Source organism: Rhinatrema bivittatum, chromosome 8 (assembly GCF_901001135.1).
Source record: "Rhinatrema bivittatum chromosome 8, aRhiBiv1.1, whole genome shotgun sequence".
Taxonomy (NCBI): Eukaryota; Metazoa; Chordata; class Amphibia; order Gymnophiona; family Rhinatrematidae; genus Rhinatrema; species Rhinatrema bivittatum.
Genome location: NC_042622.1, coordinates 61923742 through 61949356, shown reverse-complemented (window position 1 = coordinate 61949356; position 25615 = coordinate 61923742). Strand labels below are relative to the sequence as shown.

Here is a 25615-nt window from a genome sequence, read left to right as displayed (position 1 = left end):
AAACCCGCGGGAACAGTGGCCATTTTGTTGACAGAGCTGAATGCTAATTCAAGCCCTGCAGATCCGAATCTTAACCCCTCGCTGCCCGATTTCAGTCCCATGGGGTCTCCGGATCCAGTTTTTTAAAAACCCCCCCCCCCTCCACGGTCCTTCCCCTACCCCCGTGCCTAGCAAGGTTTAGCACCATGGTCTCCCTGACTTTATTGTTGTATAAACCATTGCTGTCTGGTTTGGTGGTAGACTTTAATCCCTCCCCAGCCCACCCCCCCCCCCCCCCCCCGGCTAAGATTCTTTGGGTGGGCACGGGACAGGCCCTAGGGCCCCTATTCTCACTACGGTCAAGGCCTTCTCAAGCGTTACGGATTCCCCGGACCCATCTCCCATGCCGGAGGCGGGTCCTGATGCGGACCTGGTTCCTCCAGGCCTGCTGGCTGATGGCGATGATCCAAGGGTCCTGCGGCTGGTCCAAAGGGAGGAGCTGAAACCACTCCATCCCTTTGTACTGGTCGAACTGGGAATTGATGTTCCCCCAGAGGAGCCCCCTACTCATTCGCTTTCTCACACCGTGGACCCGGTCCTGGCAGGGCTTAGGGCTCCACCGTGCACTTTTCCTTAGTGCCTGGAGATGCTGAACGTGCCTAAGGTTTATGCTTCAGTGTCCGCAGTCACCAAGCGTACCTCCATTCCCTTGGTGGGGTCCACGGCATTGCAGGTTTTGCAGGATAGGAAGATGTAGCGCCTCCTCAAGAGGGTCTTTGATGTTCTGGTGCTGGAAGTCCGGGCGTCAGTCTGTAACAGTCTCATACAGCGGGCAAGCCTCAGGTGGGTTCAGCAATTACTTAGCACCCAGGACCTCCCATCTGCAGAGGCGGAACAGGCAGAAAGTCTGGAAGGCGCGATCGCATATGGGGCTGGTGCCTTTTCCGATCTTCTCCAGGTGTACCCGAGAGCCATGGTTCCTGTGTTATCTGCCAGACGCCTTCTCGGGCTGAGAAATTGGGCTGCGGACTCCGCTTCGATAGCGCTGTTGGTGGCTCTCCCCTGCCAGGGTAAGTTGCTTTTTGGTGAGGACCTGAAACAGCTTATTCAATCCTGGGGTGACAAATAAGATGCATAAACTGCCGGAGGACCGCCCCAAACGGTCCAGGTCGTTCGTTCTGTCATGCTCTCGCTTACGTGGCCAACGCGGATCCAGGCCCCGGGGTGATGTTTCAGTGACATACCGCCTCTAGGGGTAAGCATCCTTCTGTGACACCACCCACCAGGGCCCCGATTCCAAGCCCTCGCAGCGGGATGAGGTCAGCCCATTCCTCCGTTCCAGACTTAAGAGGTCGTCTGTCCCTATTTCTCGAGGCATGTGCCAAGATATCGTCAGATCAGTGGGTCCTCCAGATGATCGAATGGGGCTACGTTTTAGTAGTTGTTTGGGTTCGCCCGGACCTCTATTTAGCCTCTCCCTGCGGACTGTGGAAGCGTCCAACAGTGTGCCAGACGCTCGACAGACTTTGTCCCTTGGTGCCATAGTCCCGCTTCCCCAACATGAGCAGGGACCCATCCAGTGCTCTATCTCCTTCGTCGTCTCCGAAAAGGACGGCTTTTTCCGGCCACTCCTGGATCTCAAGGGGGTCAGCAGGGCCCTCACGGTCCCCCCATGTTCGCCTGGAGACCTTGAGGGTGGACATAGCGGCAGTTCGCAGGGCGAATACCTTGCTTCTCTGGATCTCATGGGCGCCTACCTTCACAGCCCGATCCGACAGAAACACCAAAGGTTCCTTCGTTTCCACACTCTGGACAGTTTTGGGTGCTCCCGTTCGATCTTGCCACCGCGCCTCGCACGTTCACCAAAGTGATGGTGGTGATGGCAGCCTTCCTCCTGCAGGAGGGAGTCCTGGTCCATCTGTCCCTGGATGACGTGCTGCTCCAAGCGAAGTCTGAGGAACTGTGCATGACACCGGTCAACCGAGTTCTATCTGTTCTCTTCTCCCTTGCCTGGATAGTCTACGTCCCCGAGAGCTGCCTCAAGCCCTCCCAGTTTCTAGAATTTCTGGGAGCCCGATTCGACACCCACGTGGACAAAGTGTTCTTGCCCGTGGCCCGGGCGCTCAAGCTCATGGATTAAGTGCAACAACTAATGTCTCTCTCGGCTCCCACGGCCTGGGACTATCTCCGGGTACTCTGCTCTATGGCTTCCACTATACACTTGGTTCCTTGGATTTTTTTACACTTGGGTGTCCTTTACAGAAAGCCTTGCTGTCACACTGGAAGCCAGTCTCTGAGGAGCATTCCAATGCTCCTGCCGCTCTCCGATGCTACCATCGCCGACATTCAGTGGTGGTCTTCCCCGTCCACATTTTGAAAGGGAGGCCTTTGCAAACTCCTCGGAGGATGATTGTGACGACGAAGCGGGGTGTCAAGCTCAGTCTGAGCAGGGCTACTGGTTCTCGGCGCTATCCCGCTGGCACATTACTCACCTGGAGGCACGGGCGGTCCGTCTGGCACTTATGGTCTTTCTTCCACTGATTCATCACAAGCCAGTTCGAGTCCTCTCCGATCATAACCCCACGGTAATAGGGGGGCACCAGGAGTCGTCCGGTGGCCTCGGAAGCTGGCAAGCTGCTCATCTTGGTGGAACGTCACCTGGATCGGCTGGCAGCCTCCCACTTAGCGGAAACTGAGAATGTCCAAGACGCCTTTCTCAGCCGGCAGTGTCTAGATCCTGGACAGTGGATGGGTCAATGGATCTCATTGTGCACAGGTATGGGGTCCCACATCTAGATCTGATGGCCAATCTGAGCAATTCGAAAGCTTCCGGATTCTTCCATTGCCAATGGGAGCTCTGTTCCACAGGGGTTGATGCCCTGGTTCTTCCTTAGCCCCATGATGTTCTCCTCTAACTGGTCTCACCTTGATCTTTGGTGGGAAAGGTTCTCAGAAAGATAGGACTACACAAGGGGCCTGTCATTCTCGTAGCACCGGAGTAGCCTCGGCGGCGGTGATTCGCGGATCTGGTGAACCTCTCGAAGGAAGCTCCTCTCCGGCTCGGGCACATCCCAACTCTGCTCCTGCAGAGTCCACGTACAGGGAAAGGAAAACTGGTACTTACCTGCTAATTTTCGTTCCTGTAGTACCACGGATCAGTCCAGACTCCCTCCTTGATATGTCTGCTCGTAATTGTCCGCTCAAATGTTTTCTTTCACAGGATCTGGAATTGTTTTCTCTCTACTTGAATTACAAGGCACCGGAGGTACTCATTATACTGTCTCCTATGTAAGAGCGTCTACTTACCTTTCGAACCTTCGGTTTCATTTGATTGTTAACGTGCTGTTACTTGCTTGATCTTACTCTGGTTCATTTGTACATTGGGGTTCTGCTTTGATATCGTTTATACTGAAGGGATGCAGGGTAGGCTCTGTCCTGATATAGGATACCCTTTTCAGTTTTTCTCTGTCTCCATCTTCTGGACAGGAGGCTCAACCCACTGTCTGGACTGATCCATGGTACTACAGGAAAAAAAATTAGCAGGTAAGAACCAATTTTCCTTTGTAACTCAACTCTCAGTGGGAGAGTTGAAAGGTTTTTGGGATCGGGAGTTCCCGATTCCCATTACTCCTCTCCCTTCAAGAAGGGGAGATTCGACTGGGTTCAAGGGCAACTCTTATGGGTTCCCCTCTGGACGCCCGATTGTCCACCCCCCACAAGGGGTGTCCCTCGTTTTTCATTCCCAGGGAAGGGATGTCACCGCTTCTGATTGGTGGTTACTCTCTGTTCCTCACAAGCTCCAAGAGTCTGTCAAGTGGTAGCATTCTTCTTAGGTCATTCTAAAGCACAGCAGGTCTATTTCACAAATGAGCCATTCCAGAGTAGCTCCCAGCTGAACCTTAAGGGTTTCTCCCATCCAGGAATCATCTGGTACCTGCTGATCTCAGTGGGCCGTTCTGTCGAGTTATTCTCACCTGCGGTACCTTACCTCAGTGAGGAGGGTTCTAGTCAATCCAATTGGTAATTATGCCTTTCAACTTATCACCATATCAATGGCTGAGGGAGTTGGTGGACAAGGGACCATGCAGCAGAGGTGCTGCTCTTGGTTGCTGTGGCTTGCAAGCTGTACTTCCCCATTTTAGAGATAACCCTGTCTGCAGACAGGAGAGTCCTGGTTCATGCAACTATTGTTCCATTACTGGACCTCATGCTTCCTTGGGAGAAGTATTTGCAGTCATGGCTGGTCTATTAATACATAAGCTAGGTTCTTGGCAACCTGTTTCAAGATCGCCCTGGCCCTGCCCTGGTACCATTAGTGTTTCCAAGCCGGTGAAGAAATCCTGTTTGACAGGGGTTGCACTTGCAGCAACCCAGCTTCCTGTCTCTTGGAGTATTTCTGGATTTCTTCCTTAGGGAATTCACTCTGTTTCAGCTGTTCCAAGCAGGCTGAGGGCTCTGTCTCGGTGGGTAACTCCCTATTGGAATTGGCAGTGGGTTATTTGCTTGGGGATGGGATGTACCACCTAGTAACTTGGACTTACCTGGTAGTCCAGCGTTCTGCCTCCTTGTGTTCTCACTCCCTCAAATTTCCATTTGGGAGGTCTGGTGGAGGGAAGGAAAAGGTAAGGCATTCGTGTGGTATAAGTGTATACTTGCAGGGAAAGATACACCACGTTTTTCCCTATATTTTTGCCAGGCTCTGGCCGATACTGCCTTTAGCATTTCTTTCTTCTTAGGTTCCCCAAAGTGCCTTCCTTCTCACATGACCGATTCTGTAGACAGGATGGATAGCCCTGCCCTTCAAAGGGTTTAGTGTGGGTGAGCTTCAGGCCTAACTTCTCTCCCTGCTCAGGAGTTGGGCTAGTGATCTATTCAGGGGTTGACGTTTATTTCCTGAAACTCTTGACGCTGTCCTGCATGGTCAGCTAAGTCTGATGCTTTGGCATGTAGGATCTGTCTCAGGCCCTGCCATTGTTGCTGATTATTTTCCAAGCGTTTCTTGGGCTTTTCTGCACACTGTGCCTATCAATCACACATGGCCACACTTCTGCAGAGACATTTTGTCCTCCGGGTGTCAGTGGACTGCAGTTTCTTTCTGGAGAGTTCTCGGGCCCCAATTGGGTATTTGGTTGTCTTCTAACACCAGAGGAAACTGTGTGGACTTCATGCAAGATCCTTCACTTGTTTACATCTCTAGGCTTTTTCCTGTACCCAGGAGGTTCTAGGCCTACTTCATTGTCAGGGTTACTGATTCAAAACCCTGCTTGTAATGTTTTCCATGATGCGGAGTATGCTTCTGCTTGTATTCTCATCACTCCTCTGACTTAGGCGTCCCCGCTACACATGAGGGTTTTGTGTCTGTCATTTCTGTGGTTTTTCTTTGTAGAACCCAAACTCTTCTCCAGCCTGGATCCCTGGTGAGTTCGCTGCCTCACAGACAAAAGGAAGAAGGGTAGTGCTTCAACACTGTGCGGTTTCCCACTTTGTCCTGCTCGGACAGCCTATAGCTAGGGATATACCCATGTGTGAGGACTACCATCCTGCTTGTCCTGGGAAAAAGCAGAGTTGCTTATCTGTAACAGGTGTTCTCGAGGATAACAGGATGTTAGTCCTCACGAAACCCACCCACCTCCCCTGGGAGATGGTTTCTCCATGTATTAGCTATATTATGGACTAGGGATTCTGTCTAGGGGGCAGGGTGATGACTACAGTTGCACATGCTCAGTAGGGCATGTTTGAAAGTTCTAGATTCTTTGAGATGAAAGGTCCATGCCAGGCTCCATCTGATGTCACCCATGTGTCTGGACTAATATCTTGCTGTCCTGTTACAGGTAAGCAACTCTGCTTTCTTCCCTGGGTAACAATCCAAGGTTAATTAAGTAGTCTTAGTTGTCATTTAGTTTTCATCTGTGATTTTGTATGAATTATAGTAAAGTTTCAGTGGATTTCTATTTTCTTTATCCTATTTTCAGAGATAATGGACCCCAAATAGCCTACGTGCGGGACTTCAAGGCAAAGGTCCAGTATTTCAAGTTTTGGTGTCAGGTAAAGAAAATTTAGCTTTCAACTCATTTTTGGAAGTGTATTTGGTTTACACCAAACAAGCAAGTTGTGATTGGGATCTAAACTATCATTCATAACATTGTCAGCCTTGGTTTGCCATAGAGGTTTGCCAAAGAGGTCTGTAGGAGCACCACTGAACCATCAGGCCAATCACTTTGGATAGGTTTAAGGTGATAGCAGCTAAAGATTATAACTTGAATAATACCACAGGTAAGTTGAGTTGCCTTAGGCAACTAGAAAATGCCAGAAATTTAGGCCTATGTACTGAATTTTCCATAAATTTAGAATGTAAGTTTGGAAATTTGCCATCTTGTCTGAATGACTACACTGCCAGCAGTGTTTAAGGTTCTATGAAATCCTGTTTGAATATGCGCTACTAGAATACCCTCATTCCCCTCCGTGGATGTTCCTAGTCTTTTTGGAATGGTTGATTGCCTACTGATTTGAAAGTATTCATGACGTCAGAAGAAAATTATCCTGTTTCCTAGCATGTAACCAGATGGACTCAGGACCAATGGGTTTATGCTCCCCTGCCAGCAGATGGAGACAGTCAGGTTTCAAAGCTGATGTCACCCTAGAAACACTCCTGCAGTGACCTCAGCCCTTCAGTATTTCTCCGTCTCCAGCAGATGCGGACATGCTTTCCCTAAGGGGCTCACTGTACCTTTTGGAAGAAGAAATTCTACTTTTAAATTGGAGAAAAGATTGAGCCCCGCTTTCTTGTGGTGATACCTAAAGGTCCCTCCCCCAGTTGAGAATTCCTGAGGTGATTTCCGAGATCCCTCAGAGGCGTACTTTGGTCCGGTAGCCATTTCCTGGCGTGAACTTTGCTGCTGAAGCAGCTGAAAGGCAGCGGGTGCAGGAAACCAAGCATGGCGGTGACTACTCCCCCCCCCCCCCCCCCCCCCAATTTCCCCAACCCATTGAGTCTTAGCAGATAAGCCACGATTCTCCACTGCTAGTGTCCTTAGCAAAGTGACGGCGTCCTAACAGTGTGGGAGTGACTGAATGTACGGTTGCCATACTGCTAAAAATCATCGTTTGTGACGTGGGGATGTCCGGGACGCCAAACATTCCATATTCATCACAACATGAAAACAATTTCTCCATTTCCAGAAGGACGGCTTATCTGGAGATCTCCACACAGAGAGAATCACTTTCTTCCCCACCAAGCAAGCTTTACGTAAGAGCAAGCGCAAGCCAGGATCCCAGAGACTAACCGGGGAGATGCATCCAAATAGGAGCCATAGGGGAGTGACAGGAAAGGCCACATCTAGAAGGTCGGCCATGTAATCCACCACTCGCCTCCAAAAACACTGTGCCGGGGCACACACGTCCAGAAAACATGGGACAGGGTACTGGTGACGAGGGTACAGTGGGCACACAGCGCCGAAGGAGCAATAGTTAGCTGATGTGCCCTTTGTGGCGAGACATAGGCTCGACTCAAAAATTTAAATTGCAACTTCCTATAGGATGTATTCACCGAGATCCTGGCTATGCGCCGAAAACACATGTGTAAAATAGACTTAGTAACAACAAAGTCCCGACTCGGTTCCAGCGAGATTCCAGAACTGCGCACAGGTTGACCTCAGAGCGTTTACACACATATTTATAATCGGATAAGGAAGGGGCCTTAGCGTGCTCAAACTGAAACACTTGATCCAGGGCATGAAACACGGAAGGGGATTTAGACTCATCAGCTAAAGCCCATATATAATGCCCAACCTGCAGGTAAGGGAAGGCGTGTGCTGTCCCCAGACCGTAAAGAGCTTGAAATTCTGTAAAAGAGAGAGTCACTCCTTCCATAGTTAGTAAATGACCCAGGGAAGTGATGCCTTTGGCCTCCCAAACCCAAAAACTAGTGGACTGAAAACTCTGGGTAAACTCACCATTTCCAGATATCGGGGAAAAAATGGGCACAGAGTGCTGGAACTCGCAGCAACATGGTCATTCGCCTCCATGTTTGCCGAAGCGGCCTCATGAGTGCTGTTTGTGCAAGGGAATGATGGGAGATGTTCCAGGTTGCACTGTACTACATAGGTGGGAGCTAAGGGAGCCATCAAAGCCGCATCCGTGGGCAAAGGTGTGTAAACCGGCTCGCCCATGAACCAGTCCCTGATAACTCTCAAATTGCAGGCCAAATTGTAAGGGGCCAAATTAGGGGCCCCTAGCCCGCCCAATCCCCATTTCATCTTCAACCATGAAAGAGGGAGCTGGGATTTCCCCCTCCCCCAAATAAACCGCCTAAAAGCGCCATCCATCCGGGTAAGGTCTCTCTGTTTCAGAAGAAGGGATAAATTTTGCAACACATAAAGCCACTTCAGCAAAATGATCATTTTCTATAAACTAATTTACCACATATAAGGAAAGGGGGAAATTGCACCAGGTAGCCAAAGTATCCATCGTAGTTTGCAATAGGGTTGGGATGTTGGCCTCATATACTCGCTCCGAGTCAGCAGGAAGGTTAACCCCTAAATACCGTAGGTGAGTCACCGCCCCTTGCAAGGGAAAGGAATCCGGCCACTGGGCCTGTAAAGTAGGCGGAAAAGCTAATGCAGAGGACTTAGACGCATTTAAAAGCAGTCCGGAAAAACTCACGAAAGTCTCTATCAGCCGCAGCAAAGGAGGCAAGGAGGCCTGAGGCTCAGAAATGAAAACTAAAAGATCTGCAAAGGCCACACTTTTAAAAATATTTGGACTCGGGCGAGCCCCCCAAATTTCGCGACACTGTTGGATCGCTAGCAGAAGCGGCTCCAATTGCAGAATAAACAGGGGGGAACAAGGGACAGCCCTGACGCGTACCCCGTGTTACCCCAAAGGGCTCCGAGCGCGTGCCATTAGCGAGTATGACTGCCCGGGGTTCCGTGTACAGCATCCGGAGAGCCTGAGAAAAAAAACCCTCAAAACCCATTCTTTGTAAAATATAAAAGAGGTATTGCCACTCCACCCGGTCTAATGCCTTTTCCGCATCAAAACTAATGATCAGATAGGGGGTGGCCATTTGTTGGCAAATCGTCATAGCAGTCAATATCCGCCTGATACTTGCAATAGCATACCATTGGCGGACAAAGCCAACCTGGCGATCGGCAATAAGGGTGGGCAGAATAGTAGCCAACCTGCTGGCCAATATCTTAGCCAATAATTTATGGTTGAAATTTAGTAGTGATATCGGCCGATAAGATTCAGGAAACAGGGAGTCTTTGCCCGCCTTAGGAATAAGAGTAATGAGCGCCAAATTTTCCTGAACGGGGAAGGAGCCCCGATCCACCAATTCTGAGAATCCAGAAGCCAGGGGGCCCACCACCTGATCCACGAGAAGTTTAAAAAATTCCGCCGTGTAACCATCGGGCCCCAGAGCAGCGGGAGCGCTGAATCCCCAGTCGCACCTCAGCCTCCGTGATGGGCTGATTGAGCATTATCTTTTGATTGCGTGTCAAACTAGGAAGAGGTAAGGATGAGCAAAACTCTTCACAGGCCTCAGCATTCCCCCCCCCCCCCCCCCCCCCCCCCCGAGCAGTACAGCGCAGAGTAAAAATTTCTGAATCCCTGTAAGATAGAGGAAATATCCAAGGGTCACCACAGTAGGGGATCAGCGCAACGCCGGGATGGACCTACTCACTCGGTTCGAGCGAATCAGGTTGGACATCATCCGCCCCACTTTATTATTGTGTTCATAGAGATGAAACTGATAATACAGAAAGCATTTTTTGGCCCGCTGATGTAAAAGAGAATTCAGGGCCGATTGAAGGGCTAAGTACTCAGCCCGGGCTGGATCGGTCTCTGAAGCAGCTAAGTGCGCTCGCGCCTTGCGCAACTGCGCTAAGCAGCAGAATGCGGCGATCAAGTACCTTAAGAACATAAGAAAATGCCATACTGGGTCAGACCAAGGGTCCATCAAGCCCAGCATCCTGTTTCCAACAGTGGCCAATCCAGGCCATAAGAACCTTCCGTCGCCGGGCTATGTTGGCTATAAAATCACCTCTCAGTACTGCCAATGCAGTGTACCAGAACAAAGCTGGTTGTGAGACATGGGCCTGATTAAGCTTAGCATAATCAACCCACTTCGCCCGCAGGTAATCCCGAAACTGTGTATCCTGGGTCAAAAAATAAGGATAGCGCCAGAGCCGGGTGGAGGGCTGAACGCCCAAAAATTGGAAATCTACCCAAATTGGGGCATGATCAGAGATCACAATGTCCTCAATATCCACCTCATATATCAGCGGAAAAGCAGTACTACTGACCAGGAAATAATCAATCCGCGAAAAGGTCGCGTGCGCCCTCGAGACATGAGTAAAATCGCAATCCATCGGATGCAGGGTGCGCCACGCGTCCAGCAAGTGCAAAGAAAGTTCCAAAAATGTAGGGCCCCGACCCATGCCCGGTTCACGTCATCTGGACTGGGAGGCATCTAGTCTCGGATCCCGAATGGTATTAAAATCACCCCCAACTATTATGGTATCCGTTAAATATGGGAGTAAATGAGAGTAAAGTCCTCTGAAAAAGTTGGGGCTATATGTGTTAGGGGCATAGACATTGCACAAGACAACCACCCGGCCATGTAATTCGGTGATCAAAATCAGGTAGCAGCCTTGGGGATCTGCGATTTCCTTAGTAATTTGCAAAGGAAGCCGCTTGCTGACCAAGATCGCCACTCCCGCTGACTTCGACAAGGCAGAGGTGAACCGAACCTCCCCCACCCAGTCCCGACGCAGCTTGGCATATTCAACATCAGAGAGGTGAGCCTCCTGCAAATACGCCACCAGTGTCGATTTTTTTCTTCAAAAGGGAAAGCACCTTTGAGCGCTTAATAGGTGAGTGTATCCCACATTCATTCCAGAGGTGAAATTACTCGTAGCACAAATGAGAAAAGAAGAACAGATGCATGTTAGTTAATAATTTGGGGGCATAAAATTTTAAGCGCGAGCCGTCTGAACACTGTTACCGTCACCAATGGCTCTGGCAGCAAAGAAACATAAGCATCTTTCTCTCTGCGCTGCTTGTCATATTAGGGCTGCACAGTTTGACCTGGATTCTTGATTATGTCAGCATTGTGAGGAAGCCCAGGGAGAGTTGGCCTCCCGGGACTTTCCTAAGTCTGGCTTCTCTCATTCAGAGGATGGGTCAGCCACAGTCTTAATCGGAAGTACCCCGGATTTGAGAAAACTCAGGACTGGGTCATCCATAGCAGAGGGAATTTGTGGCACCTACCCAAGTACCTCCTGGGCTAGGCATGGACCCAGCCACCTTCTCTTCAGTGGAATTCTTTCAAGACCTTCAAGCTTTCATACAGGCGTAGTCTGCTACCTCACTTGCCCTTGTCTGGATGGAACCTCAGCCGGTAAGCCCTCCCTCTGCCAGCCCTATCGGCAGAACTCGAGGCATGCCTCGACTCACCAAGGGTATCCCTGGCAGGGATCCGGATGGACGGACGAAGAGCAGGATCCAGATTCCTTGGAAGATGGGGATATCCCCCTGGGTTAGAACCATAGCGGACCATGTTATGGTTTTTCCAAGGGAGACGAATTGCCAGCCCTGGTTTCCCAGACCCTGAAGATGCTGGGAATTCCTGGGGCAGACTCTATGGCAGAATTAAAGAAGAATTCCATTCTGATTTCCCTACAGAAAACCTTTTGCTATTTTCCAGTACTGGAAGCCATCCAGGATTTGATAGACCTGGAATGGGATGTCCTAGAAGCAAGTTGGTTTTTTTTTGTGAATTATATTTATTGAATTTCCACATTATACAGTACAAACAATAGCAGTCAGTATTATGTACATAACTTGTTATAGTCCCCAAAGGTAACATTGATATAACAGAATTACAACATAGAAACACTCGTGTACTCAGGGTAATAGAAACCAACTACATCCTGTGTAAACTGAGCCAGGCCTAGACTTGAACAAAAACCAGAAATCAGAAATGTGCGTTTGATCCCCTTCCCTTCCACACTCCCAGTCTTCTATCCTCCCCCCCCCTTCCCCAAGCAAGCACCCTCCCTCCCTCCGCCCCACGTGTCGATAGCCGGCATTCTTGTTGTGGCAGATAAGCCCCTAAGCTAGTTTCTCATTTATCCAGAGGGCGTTGAGTAGGCCTGTAGTGGATGCCAAGTCCTTTCCATTGCCATCCGCGATTTATCAGATTTGCCTGTGCACATCGATATTCTAGTGAGTATAATTTTACCAGAAGTCTAAACTGTGTTCGTGAGAAGGTTCTGCATCAGAGACCCAATTGGCTAATATTACTTCCCCACCAAGCTTACTTTTTGTATGAAGCTTAACCCATAGGAGTCCAGACCCTTGAGTTTGGTAGGAATAACTCCAAAGAGCCTTAGCATAGGCCCCTCTGGGAGATCTATTGCACACCATTTACTACATGTGGATATGATTCGTGACCAAAAAGACTTAATTGTGTCGCAGGTCCAAAAGCGGTGGTGGAAGGGGCCTTCGCATGATTTGCATTTGAGGCAGATCAGGGACTTAATGATATGTGCTTTTTCCCTGTACGTACCTGGATCAGTCCAGACCATGGGTTATGTCCCCATTCCAGCAGATGGAGTCAGCCAAAGCTTTGAGGGGGCGTTACCAGAAGTACTACTACCCCCTCTGCAGGAGTTCAGTATCTTCTGACTCCAGCAGATGCGAGTAGGGGAATCTGGGCTTGCTCCCGATTACCTGTAACCATTGTTCCCTTGATTGGGTTTTTCTTCTCTGTCTATTATATTTAGTTGTTTTGGATCAAGTTTGTTCTTTAAAAAAAAAAAAAAAAAAAAAAGTTAATTGGTTTAATTGGAGAGGCGTGGCTTCCTTTTGGTGCTGTCTCTCTGTCTCTCTCTCTCCTTTCCCGGCGACTAGGCTGTTGTTGTTCACCGGGGTAAGTTGTATTGGTTTTTGCTGTATTTTTCTTTTGCAGCTTATTTGGACGCGGCGGCCGGTGGAACCGGCCTCCCACCGTTTTCTCCCTCTCCCGTGGCCATCTTGCCGGCTCCTCGTGGGCTGCAGCAGGGAGCAGGGAGCTCTTCTTCGGCGGGTTGTGAGGCCAGGAAGGCCCCCCCGCGGCCTCGTGGGCTGCAGCAGGGAGCAGGGAGCTCTTCTTCGGCGGGTTGTGAGGCCAGGAAGGCCCCCCCGCGGCGCTGTTTTTCAGCCGGCGGGCAGTGCAGGCCGATCGGGCCCCCCCCGAACGGCGTTTCTCCTCTCGGCCCCCCCGAGGCTTTCTGAATTTTTTTTTTTTTTGCCTGCCTGCTCCGTTTTCGCCAGCGCTCCCGATGCCGCGGCCGTTGCGTTGTTCGGCCTGCGGCGAACCAGGATCGCGCATTTTGCGCGAAGGGATCTGCGCTCGGTGCCTCCCCGGGGGGGAAGGCACGTCGCGGTCCCGGGACGATTTTTCCTTTTTGGCAGGCTTGCCCGGGCGGTGCGGGCCGGCCCCTCCCCCATTCTTGGCGGGAACGGCGGCCATATTGCATTCCCTGCGCCCTGAGGGGACTCAGGCAGCGCGGGAGGACAGGGATTCCCCCAAGGGTTCTCCCCCGAGCTTGTTGCCGGAACCGGATCTGGTGGACACGGGTTCCACGGGGTCCCCCCCCACCGGGGCCCCCTCGGGTAGGCCGGGGCTTTCCCCGGAATTTATACCGCTGATGCACACTGCATATCTACAGGGCCTGGACGCCCCCGCGGGTCCGCCCCCCGCTAAGGTCCCGCGGCCCTCGTCTCCCCCTCAGGCCCCCCCGTCCCGGCGGGAGTGGGGGCCCCCCAGCCTCCCGCCCGCAGCCGGCTTCCCGTGGGAGTCGGAGGCGGGGGGCCGGGCCCAGCGTCCCCGGGGCCGGACCTGGTGGATTTGGCGCAAGGTGCTTGGATTTTTTGGGGGCGACTTTCGACACTCGTCTGAGCGCGGTCTTTCTACGACAGGACAAGGCGCTCGCCTTGCGGGAACACATACAACGGTTCTCTGCGTTACCAGTTCCCACCTCATGGGACTACCTGCAGCTCCTGGGGGTGATGGGCTCCACCATCGACATGGTCCCGTGGACGTTTGCTCACCTCCGGCCCCTCCAAAGGGCGCTTCTATCCCGCTGGAAACCTCTCTCGCAGGACTACCAGGTGCTCCTTCCCCTTCCACAGGTGGCCAGGAACAGCTTCTGCTGGTGGATGGATCCGGAGAATCTGGCTCGCGGCGTGTCCCTCGATCTCCCACATTGGGTGGTGGTCACCACCGATGCCAGTCTCGTAGGCTGGGGGGCGGTCTGCGAACGCAGCTCTGCGCAGGGGACGTGGTCCACGGAGGAGACGAAGTGGTCCATCAATCGTCTGGAGACCAGGGCGGTCAGACTAGCTTTGCGCCACTTCCTACCACTCCTACGGAATCGGGAGGTTCGGGTCCTATCGGACAACGCGACCACGGTGGCCTATATCAAACGGCAGGGCGGCACTCGCAGTCCACAGGTCGCGCTCGAAGCAGCCATGCTGATGCAGTGGGCGGAACGACATCTGGTCCGTCTGGCGGCCTCGCGCATCGCGGGCGTGGACAACGTCCAGGCGGATTTCCTCAGTCGCCAGCGCCTGGACCCCGGGGAATGGTCCCTCTCCGAGGCGATGCAGCTGCTTGTTCACCGGTGGGGAACTCCCCACATGGATCTAATGGCGTCCGCGCAAAACGCAAAGGCTCCCCGTTTCTTCAGTCGTCGAAGAGAGCGAGGAGCAGAGGGTGTGGATGCTCTGGTGCTCCCGTGGCCGGACCATCTTCTTCTCTATGCGTTCCCGCCATGGCCTCTGGTGGGAAGACTACTCCGCAGAATAGAAGCTCATCGGGGACTCGTGATCTTCGTCGCACCAGAATGGCCACGGAGACCCTGGTTTGCGGACCTTCTCCAACTGGTGATCGACGGCCCCATCCGCCTGGGACATCCCCCTCGCCTCCTGCATCAGGGCCCGGTATTTTTCGACCAGGCAGAACTCTTCTGTCTTGCGGCCTGGCTTTTGAGAGGCAACGTCTCCGCCGCCGAGGTTACCAGGAGGCGGTAGTGTCAACGCTCTTGCGTTCCAAGAAGACTTCGACGTCGGCGACCTACGTTCGGGTCTGGAAGGTTTTCGAACTGTGGTGCACCGACCAGAACACGAGACCCACAAAGGCTTCGGTTCCTCAGATCCTTCAGTTTCTACAAGCGGGGGTAGACAAGGGGCTCGCCTATAATTCACTGCGAGTTCAGGTGGCCGCCCTTGGGTCGTTCCTGCGCGACGGGGGCTCCCTGCTTCAGCACCCGGATATTATGCGTTTCCTCAAGGGTGTCAAGCACTTGCGACCTCCGGTCCGGGAACCTTGTCCCGCTTGGAGTCTTAACTTCGTGCTCCGCTCTATGTCGGAACCTCCATTTGAACCATTGCGCAATGCGACGATTAAGGACCTCACTCTCAAGACAGTGTTTCTGGTGGCCATTTGCTCCGCTCGACGCATCTCGGAACTGCAGGCCCTGTCGTGTAGAGAACCCTATCTCCGCTTCTCTGACTCCGGAGTTTCGCTCCGCACTGTTCCCTCCTTCCTTCCGAAGGTGGTGTCTGCGTTCCATGTGAATCAGACTGTGGAACTGCCGTCTTTCTCGTCGTCTGAACCAAGGGCTCTCCGACTTCTGGATGTCAAGCGCACTCTGCGTATCTATCTGGAGGCTACGAATGAGTTCCGGACTTTCGACCATCTCTTCGTACTTTGGTCCGGTCCTCGGAAGGGTTCCCAGGCCTCAGACGACCGTGGCCCGATGGCTGAAAGCCAGCATTGCCGCTTCTTACATTGGGGCGGGGCGGACTCCCCCGCCCGGCATCGTGGCGCATTCTACGCGTTCGCAGGCGGCTTCCTGGGCGGAGACTCGTTCGGTCTCCCCACAGGAAATCTGTCGTGCGGCCACCTGGAAGTCGCTACATACGTTCTCGAGACACTATCGTCTACACCTCGCCTCTTCTGTGTCTGGGCATTTTGGCGAGCAGGTTCTCCAAGCAGGCCTCGCAGGACCCCACCCGGTTTAGGGAAGCTTGGGTACATCCCACGGTCTGGACTGATCCAGGTACGTACAGGGAAAAGAAAATTATTATTTACCTGCTAATTTTCGTTCCTGTAGTACCATGGATCAATCCAGACGCCCACCGCTTTTGGGTTGTAATCCTGCTCAGCTGTCTTCTATGGGGCGATAGTGATCATTCCTGTTTTTCACGATTTCTCAGTTCTCACTGTATTTCGCAGTCCCTTTTGGGGTTGGCACGCGGTATTCATGTCCTCCTACCCGTTGGTGGGAGGGTTACAGTTCATTCTTTGGTTGTGCGGCTGTTTGTTGCCGTTCACTTTAAACTTGATCCAATACGGGGGTTTGTTTGTTTACTTGGGCTTTGATATACTCGATACTGAACTCCTGCAGAGGGGGTAGTAGTACTTATGGTGACGCCCCCTCAAAGCTTTGGCTGACTCCATCTGCTGGAATGGGGACATAACCCACGGTCTGGACTGATCCATGGTACTACAGGAACGAAAATTAGCAGGTAAATAATAATTTTCTTATATGCTTTAACTGGGGTCATGTAAACCTTCTCAGAAATTTCAACTGTAATTCACGATATAACACACTCTCTGACCACTCCACAACTCTGTGAAAACAGTGCAGGTACACCTGTTTGGTTAAGGAGAATTCAAACCAGGTTTGCCATTGCATCCAAACCGAGGTTAAAGTATCTCGCTCCATATTTGCCAATAAGGCTTTCCAATAAGCTGCTATAGTCAGTTTTTTTTAATTTAGTGACCATCACTAGATTGTATACAGACCAGAATTGTGGGGTAATCTGAAGTGAATGCATATTCTTCTGAATAAAGTTCTTGACCTGCAAGTATGCAAAGTAGTGAGCGTCAAGGAGTTGGTACGTTTGTTGGAGGTCTGCTAAGGGTATTAATTGGCAAGTTTCTTTAGAGAAGCATTGATATATCCAGGTCAGTCCTTTGTTTCCAATGGTGGAAAACCAAATTTTTACACCCTGGGGGAAAGAGCAAATATCGCAGATACTGAAAAGCGCTGAGCACTGTGACTGCATCTGCAATTGTTGACATATGTAAGCCCATGCCCTGCGGCATACTTGTAATAAAGGCTGGAACATCATAGAAGTTGGCACTTTCTCCCCTGGTAATTGCAACATAGGATTAAGGTTAGGGGTCGTCCCCCCCCCCCCCCCACTCTTGCAGAGTTGTGTAGGGGGTGTAAAATGACATGCCCCCTAGCATGTCCCTCATATGCCTCAGTTAACAAGCAAGATTATATATACACAAATTAGGACAATTAAGATCCCCATGTGAAATGGGATGCATGAGTGCGCTGAGCGCAATATGAGCTTTCCGTCCATTCCTTATAAATTTTCTAAACAGTGTACCCACCTCCCGACAGTCCTTGTTGGTAAGCCACAGCGGAGCCATTTGCAGTGTGTATAACCACTTGGGAAATATCATTTTTATTATTTGACCCTGCCATTTTTTAAGGAATTGGGCCATAGATTGAATAAGCGGGCCAATATTGGCGTGACAGAGCTCCGAGACTACATGTGGGATTTTAATACTCAGATACTTCATAGAGGTAGTTACCCATTTCAGTGGAAAAACGCCTTGCCAAGATCCTTTCACCCTGCCCCCCCACATCCAAAGCTTCAGATTTGTCATAGTTAATGCGGAGTCTCGCGAATGCGCCATATTCAGCCTGTAAAGCTAAGAGGGTACCTAGTAATTGCTGAGGGTTGATGAGGTAAATTAAAACGTCATCCACAAAAGCTGCTATTTTAAACATCTGGGTACCTTCCCCAAACCACCTTATCTCGGCTGTTTGTGCGATTTTCCTTAGTAAGGGATCAGTCGCGAGGATGTACAGTAGGGGAGAGCGGGCAGCCCTGATGGACACCCCTCCGAATGCAGACGGCCTCCGATTTGTATCCTTAGCTACTATATGTGATACGGGGTCCATATATAGCATGGAGATGAATGACAAAAGATTACTCCCATACCATATCTTTGTAAGACAGAGAAATAGATAAGGCCAAGATACCCTGTCAAAAGCCTTCTCTGAATCAAAGCCTATCGCTAATGCTGGTGCTCTTAGATGGAGAGAGGCTGACATGGCTGAAACTAATTTGATAATGTGTGTACAGGCAGGTCTGTTTTAAACGAACCCGACTTGATGCTCCAATATAAAGTGGGGCAACACATTGCTGAGCCTATCGGCCAAGATTTTTGCTAAAAGTTTAACATCGCAGTTCAGCAAAGATATGGGCCTATATGACGCCGGGTATAATGGATCCTTTCCAGCCTTAGCGAGTACTGTGGTGTACGCTGTATTGAAATGAGCCGGTAACTCTTGCTTTTGAACAGCACCATTAAAGAATGCAGTGAGAGGTGAGGGTGGGGAGTATTGCAAGATCTTTGCCTGATTTACTGGTAGAGATGTTGCGTGTTTGAAAGAGTGGGAACGTGCAAGCCTGCAAAAAATGCTTCCTCCTCTCTAGAACCCCCAGTAACATCATCTGTATACAGCTGTTCGTAGAATAATCAGAAGACTTCACAAATATCTCTGCGAGAAGACACTAAATGCCCCTGTGCATTTTTCATACCGGGAATGAAAGTTTTCCCCCTGTGAGCCGGCACCAAGGTGGCTAGGTGTTTACCCTCCTTGTTCCCATAGCAAAAAAAATGTTTCTCTGCTACCTGAAAAGCACGTTGGGCGCTCTGAATCAATAGGCAGTTCAAGTCTCTCAAAACAACAAAGTACTCCCTCTCTTGAGTTGTGGTTGGATGAGCTATCATATTTTGTTTAAGGACTCCCAATCGCTGCTCTAGACGCAATATATTTTGATTAAGTTTTTTGGTGCAAGATGCCACAAACAAGAGAATGTCTCCTCTCAGCACCGCCTTAGCTGCTTCCCAATATAATTGAGGGTTAGCTACATGTTCATGGTTATGGAAATCATAATACTCCAAACGCTTTAAGTGAAAACTCTTGAACTCCGCATCATTGTGCAGATAACTTGAGAATCTCCAGAATCTCTCACAGGGCTCCTTCTTTTGAAATATCAAATCCACCCAAATACAGGCATGATCGGAAACTGCCTGAGGGCTAAATACCGCCCCGGGAGAGTGCATGGAAATCATCCTTAGGTATCAAAATATAATCAATGCGGGATAATGTGTGAGCACGTAAGATGTGGGTGTAGTCTTTCTGCGTCGGGTGCAGCATGCACCAAGAATCGAAGAGAGAGAACTCCGAGCAGAGAAAGGGAACGCCCTTCCCTTCCCAAGCGGGAGGAACTGGACCCAGAGGGGTCTTATCTATCTGTGGGTCAGAGGTGAAGTTAAAATCCCCTGCTACTACGACATATATCCTCTTGCTTGTGACACTAGTTGAGTGAGAATGTAGGTGCAAAATGCGTGGGAGTACGTATTCAGATCTTACAAACAACATATCGTGACTTCTATACCATTGAGTGTACCAATAACCATGATCCACCTCCCCTCAGTGTCCTGGAAGGTGGCAGAGAGAGTGAAAGATGCCTATTTATCCACCAGGATCACAACCCCCCCTTTTTTCCCATTTGCTGGTGAGTAATGGCAGGAACCCACCCAATTCCACTTAAGTTTTTGGCTCTTGTATACATGCCACTGTGGGCTTAAGATGTTGCAGCACCTGGTATCGTTTAATGGGGGAGCCCAGTCCATTCACATTCCAAGATATTATCCGATGGGCATCACCCATATCTAAAGTGGGAAGCAATATTATACTGCAGGGCCCCTGTCGACAAAAATAGTAAAAAGAATGCCCTGAGAGTGAACCCTCTTTCCGTAATACTGCAGGAGCCACAGGACCCATCTCCGGTTGGGTGCGCCTGCAGACCTTTATAAAAGCTGGAACGAGAGCTAGCTCGCCCAAGTCTGTATTACTGCAAGCTTGTGATTTTACAACCCAGCTATCAGATATAAACATTCGACACATAGCCCAACCCCTCCTCCGTGCCCTCTACTCTCCCCTCCCCCCACCCCCTGAACCCTTCTAATATCCCTCCCCCACCCTTCTGATACCAAACCATCCGCAAACCATCCAAAAGACCCCTTAAACGGGGTTAGAGATCACGCCCAGATGTGGGCGGGTGCTGCTCTCGGACCAAACATGTAATCAGTCCCGATCAAGCAAAATAGTGTTTGGTGAGTTCGCAGCCGGTGGTATCCTTCAAGCACAATGGGCAGTTTCTGTCTAACCTCTCTGGCCCAGTCAATGCTGCTCTCTGACCCCCTTTAACTGAGTATTTGGCTGCTGGCACCTAAGGCAAAAAGAGAGAAATGTAATCCTCATCGAAAAGCTTCCCTTTTGCATCTATAGCTGGAATAGTGAAACGGCCGCTGTGACCAAAAATATATAGGACGCTCCAGTCCTTTGTGATATTGCAGCTTATACAGCAGGTACTTTCACCAAGCCCAAATGAGGGCGACCGCATGTTGTTTAGGTCGGAGGTCTGACTTCTAGCCAGAAAGCCATTTAACCAAAAACTTGAACAGTTAATAACAAAGTACTCTAACTCAGAGTCAAAACCATTTTTGGAGGTGATGCCCAAAAGACTGTGCTGTAAAGTTTGCTAGCCTTTTTCTCCTCATGGAGCAGAAAGACAGAGGCCACCTGATGAAAATGGCTGCCGGACTCATTCGTCTTCAGGTCTTAACAATAGCCAGGAATTTCTGTGCCTCCTCCGGCACTTCAAAGAGGTGGGTCTGGTTCTCATACCATACTTTAAGGCATGCTGGAAATTGAAGAGAGAACCGCACTTGTTTATCATACAGAGCGGAACAAGTGGGAGAGAAACCCCTTCGCATAGTGGAAACCTTGTCCGAGTAGTCCTGAAAGATACAAATTGTTTTTGATTCATATGCCAGATCCGCGTTCTTCCGATAGGCTTGAAGAATGGCTTGTTTATGTGCGAAGTTCAAAACCTTCGCTGTCACCAGCCTCGGTCGTGAGTCTCCTTCCTTTCTCTGGCCCAGTCGATGCGCCCTCTCTATCCTGAAGGTGGATGCAATCTCCAGCAGATGTAATGCGTCAGGCAACCAGCTCTCGAGAAAGGTCCCCATGTTCCTTTCAAGGAGTGTTTCTGGCAGTCCCAAAAGACGGATATTTGATCTGCGGGCACGATTCTCTAAATCATCCAGCTTAGATACGTGCTCCGCAACTTGTTTTTCTTACTTGTATAGTTTAGTTGTTAAAGCTAAATTGTCGTCTTTTACTAAACCGACTCGCCCCTCCGGTGCATCGAATCTCGGGGTAATTTCTGCCAGGGCTGTATGCATCTCAGTAATTTGAGATGAGATAGTCGCACGTTTTACATCGAGTGCTTCCATTAAAAGATTCTTAAGTTGCTCCGACATAGCAGGAGAGAAGTCAAGCACTAGCTGCCGCCGGGACCGCCACCGTTTTGGGTTCTACTGCCTTTGCTTTGACTTTGTCCTTTTTGCCGGATCTTATCGGCATACCTGTGGGTGAGCGCTGCATAAAATTGGTGATGGACATGTACCTTGTTGTCCTCTTCGTGATTCGCGTGAAAAAAGAAAGATTTCTGTATCAAGGCACAGGAAAAACCAAGCGCGGCACCCAGAGCCCTCCTGAGCACATCTTGCCTCGTTCACCACATCACGTGATCTCCTCCCCAGAGGCAAGTTTTAAAGGTGGACGAGCGTTGGAGCTCTATACCCACTGGATCCAGCAGCGAGAAAACATTTGCGTTTCCCTGAAGTGGATGCGCTGGTCTGTGCCGTCTCTAAGCGAACAACTATCCCAGTGGAGGGAGGAGCAGCCTTAAAGGATGCGCACGTTAGGCGGATGGAGTCTTTCTTTAATCAAGCCTTTGACACAGTAGCAATGACCTTACAGATTGCTGCTTCTTGTGCCCTGGTAGCTCATTCGTATCTGCTCCTCTCTCAGGAGGTGGATGTCTTGGACAAATTCCAGAGCGATTATGGAACCCATCGCTGCCTTTTTAGCTGACGCCGGCTTGGACCTAGTCTGTACTTCAGCCAGAGGAATGGTCTCTGTGAGCTTTGCCTTGGAGGTTGTATCTGCTGACCAGTTCCACAGCCATAGCTGTCTTCTGGCCGCCACCACTAAGATGCCCTTAAAGAATCACTCCTCTTTGGAAGCAAATTGGATAAGCTGGCCAGTAAATGGGGCAAATCTCTAGTACCTCGGGTACCAGAAGATAAGAGAAAGCAGTTACAGTGCCCCTCGCCCATGAGGGGGTCAATCCAGGGGCTCCCAATGCTTTCGCGCCTACATAAACTTGACATTTTAGAGGTCTCTGTCCTTTGGGAGGTCTCATTCTTTTCGGAGTTGGCAGCCCAAGAGAGGGTCAAGTTCAGATTCATCCTGAACACCCACCCCCCCCAGTGAAGTTTTGCTGACCCACCATCAGAACGAGGAGATAGGGGGTCGACTGTCCCTCTTCTACCAGCGGTGGGTCGAGATCACTTTGGTCAAATGGGTACTGGAGGTCATAGGAGAAGGATGCACTGGAAATTCACAGCACTCTTTGGGATATATTTATATCATCTCCTTGCCACTCCCAGCACAAGAAACAGGCAGTGGAGACTACCCTGTTAAGGCTCCTCAGGATGAGGGCTATATTCCTAGTACCTGCATCCTAAGAAAATATGGGGGCGTTATTCCATCTATTTTATCATACCCAAGAAGGAAGGTTCCTTTTGCCCCATCCTGGACCTCAAGAGCGTCAACCGACATCTACGAGTGATTCATTTCCTCATGGAAGCCCTACGCTCCATGATAATGGCTGTACAATCAGGAGAGTTTTTAACCTCCCTGGACCTATCCAAGGCCTACCTACATACAGTGGACCCTTGACTTACGAACTCAATTGGTTCCAGAGGGCTGGTTGTAAGTCAAGTTTTTCCATACGAAATAATGGAAATACCCATAATGCTTTCCAAACCTCCCAAAAGCACCGCTTACCTAAACATTTCTATAATAAAAAATGGTTGTATAATGTCTGTAATTACCAGAAAGTCTAATAATTTCCTAGTGTACTCACCAAAAAGTTATGAAATGTGCCTAGCCTACCAGAAACTTGACTGCCATTCTCTCTTGCTCAGCCAGAAGTTGCTGAAGTTACATACAGGTCGATACAGTAAAATCGCGGGAGAGCGGGTGAGCGCACAGGCCACTCTCCTGTGCACGTGATACAGTATTTTAATTTATTTAAATTAGGGCTGGCGGTAAAAAGAGGCGCTAGGGACACTAGCACGTCCCTAGCGCCTCTTTTTTGACAGGAGCGGCGGTTGTCAGTGGGTTTGACAACCAACGCTCAATTTTGCCGGCGTCGGTTCTCGAGCCCGCTGACAGCCACAGGTTCAGAAACCGGACGCGGCCAAATTGAGTGTCCGGTTTTCGAGCCGCGGGCCTATTTCAAAATTTTTTTTTTCTATTTTTTTTACTTTTTTTTTACTTTCGGGACCTCCGACTTAATATCGCCATGATATTAAGTCGGAGGGTGCACAGAAAAGCTGTTTTTACTGCTTTCCCGGTGCCCGGAGAAATTAGCGCCTACCTTTGGGTAGGCGCTAATTTCTGAAAGTAAAATGTGCGGCTTGGCTACACATTTTACTTTCTGTATCGCGCAGGAATACCTAATAGGGCCATTAACATGCATTGCATGTTGCGGGTGCTATTAGGTTCGGGGGGGGGGGGGGGTGGTTGGACACGCGTTTTGGATGCGCTATTACCCCTTACTGAATAAGGGGTAAAGCGAGTGCGTCCAAAACGCGCGTCCAATCGCGGGTTAATAGTGCGCTCCGCCGGAGCGCACTGTACTGTATCGGCCTGATAGAAACAGATATGACGGCAGAAGAAGACCAAACGGCCCATCCAGTCTGCCCAGCAAGCTTTCGCACTTTTTTTTTCTCTCACATACTTATCTGTTTCTCTTGGCACTTAGTAACCTTTTTTATTCTATTTCCCTTCCACCCCCGCCATTAATGTAGAGAGCAGTGTTGGAACTGTATCTAAGTGAAATAGCTTAATTAGTTAGGGGTATTAACCACCGCAATAAGCAAGCTACACCCATGCTTATCTGTTTATCCAGACTATGTAATTCAGTCCTTGTTGGTTGTTGCCTGAATATAGATCCACCTTCCTTCATTCCCCCCTGCCGTTGAAGCAGAGAGCCATGCTGGCTATGCATTGAAAGTGAAGTATCAGTCTTGCTCCCCTGCCGTTGAAGCAGAGAGCTATGCTGGATCTGTGTGACGTGTCAAACTTTCTCCCCTGCCGTTGAAGCAAAGAGCTTATGCTGGCTTTGCATTGAAAGTGAAGTATCAGTCTTGCTCCCCTGCTGTTGAAGCAGAGGTAGACAATTCCTCCGAGTGTTCCTCCACCAGTTCCTTTACAACTGTCTACCCGAGTAACATCAAGCTAGGTTGAGAGAACATTGCACAAATCTCATCTTTGGGTGAGTTTCCTCACTCTGAAGGTCATCAAATCTTCACAAGAGTGGACTGTTCTGTTTGTACGTCACACTCTGCATGTCAGAATGGCCCTTAACCCCTCACTAATACCTACACCTCACATTGAGTAACTAGGTGGGCCTCATATAGGGGTCTAAATACCTACCTAGTATGGGGCATTATGGCTAGTCTGTCTCTCTCTCTCTCTCTTTCCTGGACATCCCAGACTTTCAGGAGTTGGACCGCAGGGTGCAGTCGGCAGTGCTCAAAGCGTTGAGCTGCTGGTGCAACCAGTCTCCATACCGGTGCCTGAGCCTCCGCCATTGATGTTGGCACCCGTGCTGGAGCGTCGGCCACCGATGCACTCCACCAGAGCAATCCCAATTCTTGGGTCCTCCGAGGAGGAAGATACGGCTGGTACCGTGTTCCCTTGCCCATGGTTCCCCGAGCGTTTGCTGGAACCCTCCGGTTTGCCATGGCCTATAATCCCCTCCATACTGGGGGATCCATCGATGCCACTGGTGCCCTCGAGGCCTCTGAAGCCTTTGGAGCCCAGGGCTGATGCCCCTCACAGACCTCGCCCATGACATGCTGATCCCAGTGAAAGGAAGGGCCCAATGACCCCTGGGGTGACAACTCCACAGACTTGTCCTCGGGCTACTCCGACGACCCCCTTTCGGCACCCTCCCCTCTGGAGGAGCGGCGCCGGTCATCACCCGAGGACTTGTCCTTTGGGGTTTATCAGTGCTATGGCCGAGGCCATTCCCTTCCAACCGCTTACATAGGAGGACACGCATCATAAGATTCTGGAAGTGCTCCAGTTCATCAATGTTCCCAAGGAAACCGTGGCAGTTCCTATCCACGATATTTTCAAGGACCACCTCCTCCTCCACATATGGGAGCACTCCATTTCTGTCTCCCTCCATGAACAGAAAGGCCAATGCCACCTACTTGGTGCAACAGGCCCTGGGGTTTGATAAGAGGCAACTCCCCACCCCCTAGTCGGGGGTTGTGGAGTGTGCCCTAAAGAAGGCCCAGTGCTCCCTTACCCATGCCTCCACTCCTCCAGGATGCGAG

The 25615-nt window shown here is 50.4% G+C and overlaps 1 protein-coding gene across 6 annotated transcripts in view; it reads left to right on the top strand.

Annotated features, from left to right (window-relative positions):
* The window catches only part of ITCH (itchy E3 ubiquitin protein ligase), a 340605-nt gene that overhangs the window by 256252 nt on the left and 58738 nt on the right, over window positions 1-25615 (top strand). For all 6 annotated transcript variants that reach the window (XM_029614662.1, XM_029614667.1, XM_029614661.1 and 3 more), the window contains one exon: window positions 5952-6024. In XM_029614662.1, the coding sequence (XP_029470522.1) occupies window positions 5952-6024 (73 nt within the window). The remainder of the gene's footprint in view (window positions 1-5951; window positions 6025-25615) is intronic.